The following is a 7,597-nucleotide window of genomic DNA, read 5'->3' as shown; positions in this document are numbered from 1 at the left end:
GATTTCTTGCACAGGTTACAGTTACTCACTTTGTCTAACACACTGGGGAGGAACTCTTAGTATTAAATGAAATATTCAATGACTTCATTTGTCTGGGACGATCACAAAAGGGAGGCATGCAGCCACAAGGCAGTGAAAGGAACAAAGGAATGTTCATTTGAGAATTAGGAGTTTGAATTTTGAAAATGGGGAGTAGTTACGTGATTAGGAGGGAAAGAACTGGCAATATGACTGATTCACAAGACGTACCTGGATGCCATAGTAAGCGGGCCTTTGTAGAATGCGGCGTTGGCTTTGTCTCAGGCCTGGGCGTGCTAGTAACGCCGTGGGAGGCCTAATGGGAAGGCTGGGACATCCGTCCGAGGTCACGGCTTGGAGTGGACTGAGATCGAGGGCAGGTGTGTTTCATGGGGGATGGGTTCAGCTTATCCCCCCCAAGAGCAGGGCATCCTGGAAACAGAACATACGGCCAGCGAAGGGTTCACAGGAAAAAGGAGCTTAGACGTAGGTATAATAAGTACCTAGCTAGCTACACACTTCCCTTTGGGATATGTCCCTAAGGCTGACAAGAGTCTTTATTCCCCCTCTCTCTAACAGGAAATTCCTATCTCTGGCTGGCGTTTTCCCCTTTGAAGTTAGCTGATTCGGGGAAAATGGCTGCTTTTCTAGCAATCAAAATATTTAACTAAATGCTGGGTAGACGAGGAGATCAATAAATGTAACAATATATATATATATATGTGTATATATATATATATATATATATATATATATATATATATATATATATATATATATACCTATATATATACTGGAGACTTGGAACATGTACTGTCCTAGTTTATTTCTAAGTTCTCAAGTTCACTTAATCAAAACGAGGCTGAGAGACTTATTATTAGAAAGGGAGGCCGGGATGACGGTTTGTTAATCTTGGCAGAATGTTCTTTGAGCAAAAAAGACACGGAAAGAGGATCAAGAAAACACTGCCAAGATTAACAAGCTGTAACCCCGCCCTCCCTTTGTATAAATAATTCTATCAACCTCTCTTTGGTTCAGTGTGAGCTTGAGAATGTAAAAATAAACTACGGAAGTACTTGTTCCAAGTCCGCAGTATCACTCACCTTTCTACCGTGGATTTAAGGTTATATATAGTATACAATCATAAGAATAGATCCTTGATCCTTTCACCAAGTCTAAACCCTTAGTGGTCATCCGTATCATTCGTACCGTTTGTCTTACATTCTTAGTCAGAATATTACCTTGCATTGAATCAAATAGTAATATACCATTACTCACTTTATTAGCTCAAAAACCATTGCGAGCCACTCATTCAATCTAACTTTCACCACATTTCTGCAATATATCAATTGTAAGCCGTTACATTTTTGAAACTTTTAATTACCACAAGAAACATTCTGAAATCTTTGCTAGCCCTTTCAGGCTTGCGTCATTCAGGTCTGACTCTCCTCTGTCCCCCACTTTCAACACAGCTTTGAAATACTCACTATCGACATGGGAATACCACCATTGCAGACAGCATCTTTCTGTCTGCATCTTTTAGTCAAAGATTCGTTTGCTCATTACTACAATATAAGTATGGTGTATATATATATATATATATATATATATATATATATATATATATATGTGTGTGTGTGTATATATATGTATATGTAATATATATATATTAATTATATTATATTATATATATATATATATATATGTAGTATATATATATATATATATATATATACTATATATATATATATATAATATATTATATATATATATATAAATAAATCTTCCAAGTGAATCATATGAAAAAACGAACATTTTTCTTATTATGCAGATTTGTTTTCTTTACCAACCGCAATTTCAGTATATAACCCCACCTGTTTTCGGTAAAAATAATTGCCATAAAACTCCAACAAATAGAATTGCATTAAAGCTTCGATCTTCAACGTCTTTTCTTCTTTATGTACAAAGCACCGATTACAATAGGGATCCATTTTACATATTCTGACAAGCCTTTATATTGCATAACAATTGGATTGATTTATGTGCAGCGCAATAATGCTGAAGAATAAGTTGTGGATTAAAGAGAGAGAGAGAGAGAGAGAGAGAGAGAGAGAGAGAGAGAGAGAGAGAGCTCAGGCAAGCAAGCAGTGTCAGTGGTCGGGTCGGTTTTTTTTTTTTTTTTTTTTTGTTAACTCGTTTCAGACAGTAAATGCCCTTTGAATTTTTGGCCAATTTTCCTGGTAGACCTTTGACATTTTTGCTTCATCCCCTCTGTGTTTGTCTGTCTGTATGTCATATGTGGCGTCTTCGGAATTAGAACATCATTGTGGCAAATCGTATCGGTTTTATGACTATGAAGTACAGTGTAGGTACATTTTTTATGGTCATACTGAATTTTGCGTAATTCTTCAAAAGGAATTCCATAGTCTTTTTGTCCTTTGTTAGACGATTATGGATATTTCGATTACCAATTACTCTTTCTCGGCTTACCGTTGTATAAAGTAATCAGTAAAAGTTTTTTTTATGTAATTGATGCACATACGGGCATCAATTACTGTTTGGATTTTTTTCAATAACAAAATAATGAGAAATACAAAATGCATAGTGAAAATAACTCTTGGTGCGGTAACAAGAGATGCGAGAAAAAAAAAGACAAGCGTTATGAGCATTTGGTCTGGCGATAAAAAAGTAAAAGAAAAAAAAATCCGGGTCTTCTATTTTTTACTTCACTTTTTACGAATGTGGTTCCACAGGCGGACTACGTTTCTAGTTGAGATAGGTCGCGGCGAGTGGCGATCCCTTATTTGTGTGTGTGTGTGTGTGTGTGTGTGGCTTGCTTAGCCACTCCTCAAGTGTATATCCACATGGTCGGGCCTCTGCTCACTTCGAGTGCATTGGGTGGACATACTTTTGGACGGATTTAGTTATAACCACATCCAAAAATTGCATAGAAATCGACAAGTTGAAGTGTCATGTTGGTTATTATATATTATATCACAGGAAAACAAGTCATTCGAAATATATTCACAAGGAAGCAAGGGAGACGTCTTCTGGTAATTTAACAATGCTTTATATATATATATTATATATATATATATATATATATATATATATATATATATATATTTAGTTAACTGAATGTCCTCCTGCGAGGCTCATAGGGCATTCGCTGGTCTCCAGTTTCTTTGGCCGACAGCCAGTGGGGAGCCACAGGGTTTATCCAATGGTGCAATTCCCAAGCCACGAGCGAGCAGCGGGTTCAACCCAACTGGTAGGAAAGAACCTTACCACTGCGCTACCACGCCAGATATATATATATATATATATATATATATATATATATATATATATATATATATATATCTGGCGTGGTAGATATAATTGAAAGAAAGTATTCTTTCTTTCAATTATTTTTCTTCAGTTAATGGAATAGAATATAAAATTTTGGGTCTATGGAGTCACTCAGTGAGGAAAGGGAAATTTAAAGTAAAAATTGTTTCAAAGAAGTAACATATATATATATATATATGTATAACTGAATCACAAAAGTTAGGAACGTGATAAATCCATAAATAAAGATATATGCCACGAAGGAAAAATAAACGAAGGAGTACTGTGGGACCTTTCGACGTTAAACGTCCTTTACTGAGCAGAAACTGACATACATGAGGTAAAAGACAATACAAGAAGATTCGTATAACTGACAGATAGGGATTATAAAGAGATTAGTACCTAGAATCCGACACACCTGGAAGATGAGTAACCTTCCCAAACAAGCATAAATAATGGGTGACATTAAAGGTTTAAGACAATCATCTCAGATACAAGGACAAGACAATTAAAGGATTATAGGTGACAGCTATTCAGAACTTGGTAAACAAACCCATATTCACAATACATATTCACAATACATGTCAGACATACATTACAACGAAGATAACTCTAAGGCAATAATTTTTATTTAAGTCTGTAATTATATCTTTGAGGTCATTCTTAAACATGATACAAATACAAGGGTCTAAATGAAAAAGGTCACGACTAACATTGAAATTACAATGAAAAGTAAGTTATATTAAAGCAGATTCTAAAAGATTTCGTGATAAAACATCTCTTGACCTTGCAATTACTGAACTACCAACCCAGTTTATTCAGTGGTTGTTTTCACTTAAATGAATGAATATTGCATTTGATGTTTGCCCAGTTTTTACAGAATATTTATGCTGGCTTAGCCTTACTTCTAGGCCTTTGCTAGACTGTCCGAGATAAAATGAGGGACAATCCATACATGGAATTTTATACATTATGTTGTTGCTTTCTCTGGGGCCATTTTTTATTAACATTCCTTTTAGTGTGTTATTATAGGAAAAAATAAGGTTGACATTAAAAGCTTTTAACAATGATTTAATGGTTTCAAATCCGTTAAAAAAAGGCAAACTGAGAATGTTCTTAGAATTTTCTTTCTGCGTGTTACTTACACTATAAAACTTTTTGTGGGCTTCAAGTATATTAGATATTTGTTATAATAAAGCCCACAAAAAGTTTTATAGTGTAAGTAACACGCAGAAAGAAAATTCTAAGAACATTCTCAGTTTGCCTTTTTTTAACGGATTTGAAACCATTAAATCATTGTTAAAAGCTTTTAATGTCAACCTTGTTTTTTCATATAATAACACACTAAAAGGAATATTAATAAAAAATGTCCCCAGAGAAAGCAACAACATAATATATAAAATTCCATGTATGGATTGTCCCTCATTTTATCTCGGACAGTCCAGCAAAGGCCTAGAAGTAAGGCTAAGCCAGCATAAATATTCTGTAAAAACTGGGCAAACATCTAATGCAATATTCATTCATTTAAGTGAAAACAACCACCGAATAAACTGGGTTGGTAGTTCAGTAATTATTTTTGAAGCATTAGCAATCAGCGCAATTAAAGTGAGGTAACACTTAAGATGGAAACAGAAGAAAAGAGCAGAACTGTATCATCTCTATGTTATTTACCACATGGCACTTATTTTATCAGTTGCAGGTGGTCACTGTATTTATTAAGTAAATTTCATTACCAAATCGTTTAATGCTAATTATAGAAGTACATGCTTGTTCAAAATACCTTGCCTTGAATATGTAAATTGCTTGTCAGATAAATGTCGCAATTTGAGAGTTTGTTGCAATGTTTGAGAGAAAAGAAGCTGCAAACTCTGCAAAAGACCGAGAGAACTGTAATGGGACACATTCTGTAACAACATGGAATCGTGGCATCACTTCCCCCAGTATGGAGCTCGCCATACTACTTTCTCTACCGTCATGGAGTACAATTTAGTCATTTTTCCAACGATATGGAGACCGTGTTGTACTTTTCTAACAGCATATGTGACTCGGTGTAGTAGTTTCTTCAAAAATATATATGCTTTCCATATATAATTTTGTGGGACGTGTAACACTTTCCTGGACCGAGATTATAGTATTCATATGCTATCTTTGCCAATAGCGAAGAATTCGACGAAGAATTGTTAACGGCAAAAAGTAATTCCGTGTAGTACATTATCTAACAATATGGTATTAGATGTAGTAGTGGTTCTCTCACCGTACGGTAGCCTACCCGGTGTAACGGGAATATTAAGAAAGAATAAGATATTTTGTGTTTCCATCTGTTTGCCAAGTCACTGCTGGTCCACAATGCCAATATCTATCTAGAAACGCCTTTTATAACAGCCTCTTTCACTTTCACACTTGCTGATCTTGAACGGCCTGTCGGTTTATCTGGTGGGTGGCGCGGTGTCAAGTCACCTTGGAAGATAAGTAGGGAGGCAGCTTGATGACCTTTCTTTTAATTACGACGTCGCCGCACATTTCAATAAAGAAATTCATGAAGATGACGAGTAAACACGTGTAGTCGATCTCTTTGCTGAAGGCAGACCGAGTGAGTTGCAAGAAAGGACAGAATTCGACGATAAGACCAGGAAGTTAATAAGTTAAAAGGGATATGTCATGACGGTGTCCTAATGGACCGGTCAACAATATAAGGGCGGTAGATAAGAGAAAGTAGCCAGTCTTCAGTCGGCATTCGCAATGAACGTGGTACAGGTGAGTATGGATTATTGTAAAGTAAGAAGCTTAAACATCGAGTCATGTTTATGCGTTAAGATTTATTCATTGGTGAAAAATTATTCCTGTCAGTACAAAAACGTGATCACACATATGTATATATTATATATATACATACATAACTATGTTAGATTCCATTTTAACCTATCTCTATCTTTCTGTCTGGTTTTTCCTCTACAGTAAGCAGTCGGTTATCTAATAGAAATTTCGGATTTCAATTATCGTTTGATTGCGTTTGCAATATCATTTATTCCCTGTTTTGAAAAGGAATTAAAATCTGAATAGCCGAAATGCAGAAAGGAAATATTACAACGTTTTCTTTTAGTATTTTGTTCGAGAAACCCTTGATATAATAAGTTTGTTTTTTTGAAGCAACAGAATCAAGCTTAAAAATTCATCTGTATTTGATTTCCAAAAATCATTATCTTGCTAACTTTACTTACCAACCTTTCACATGAGAGTGTTTTATTCGTTTGAATTTAATTCCATATAATCTTGAGCTGATGTTCTTGGCTACTGCTGTTCTCTTTGGCTTACATGGTTGTTTTTTTTGTTTGCTTTCTGAAGATTTTGAAGTAATATTCACTGTCGCTATTGGTGTGTTTCTCAGTTGTATTCAAAATGATTTTAACCTAATGATCATGTTTCCACTATCTAAGCTTAATGGTTTTCTGTTGAAAAATTCAAGATAATATTTGCTCTTGTTGCGATTTAAGGTTTTTTTCTGTAACTCATTGCAGATTATCCTGATCTTAGGAATTCTTTGCGCAGCTACATTAGCTGCTCCTCAAAGAGACATATCTCGAGACTCCGAGACCGTCAAAGCTGCCCTGGAACTGACCCCGGTCGTGTTGGAAACGTTTTCCAGGATTACTAACCAGGAAAATTCCCGAGGCTCTTCGGTCACGATGTCTCCCGAAGAGAGCGAACGCAATATCCTCAGACTCTTGGAGGCTTCCGTGACCACAGTGGAAGAGTCGAAAAAGAGAGGCTTCGACGTCCCAGACTCCGCGAAGGAAGACCTGGAATCCGCCAAGTCCCTTATTCCTGCTACTTTCAAATTCTTCTCGGACCTCAGGAGAATCAGCGGTTCTTAGATTTCTGCGGCTATTAGTTCTTGGCGATTAAATTTCCGACAAAATCATCGTGACTTTCCGAAGTGCAAGTTTTAACCTTTCGTTTCAGTGATCGGTCTATAATAAATTTGTATATATTTAGTTTGTAGCGTTGTTTCAGTTTACCTTGTTGATGGAACAGATTGCAATTATATGTACAGGCTATTGTCGTCCAAAGAGTATGGCAGAATTTCATCCTTTTTATTTTCAGTGTATGTATTTATCAGGGTATATTTAATGCCTAGATTTGTCGCTAAATGTTTTTACATCCGAATCAATGTAGAAAAGAGAAAATAATATTGTTATATATTAAGATAATTATATTATATTATGATATTATTATAATATAATATATAATG

General features: G+C 35.4%; 1 protein-coding gene across 1 annotated transcript; it reads left to right on the top strand.

Annotated features, from left to right (window-relative positions):
* The first annotated feature begins 5,959 nt into the window (after nt 1-5,959).
* On the top strand, nt 5,960-7,345 carry LOC135216676 (uncharacterized). The gene is made up of 2 exons (XM_064252072.1): nt 5,960-6,102; nt 6,864-7,345. The coding sequence occupies exons 1-2, from the start codon at nt 6,088-6,090 to the stop codon at nt 7,218-7,220; spliced, it is 372 nt and encodes a 123-aa protein (XP_064108142.1). The 5' UTR covers nt 5,960-6,087; the 3' UTR covers nt 7,221-7,345.
* The last annotated feature ends 252 nt before the right edge of the window (nt 7,346-7,597 follow it).

The sequence above is a fragment of the Macrobrachium nipponense genome, chromosome 6, assembly GCF_015104395.2.
Source record: "Macrobrachium nipponense isolate FS-2020 chromosome 6, ASM1510439v2, whole genome shotgun sequence".
Classification (NCBI taxonomy): domain Eukaryota; kingdom Metazoa; phylum Arthropoda; class Malacostraca; order Decapoda; family Palaemonidae; genus Macrobrachium; species Macrobrachium nipponense.
The sequence above is the reverse complement of the archived record's forward strand: the minus strand, read 5'-3'. Positions and strand labels throughout refer to the sequence as shown.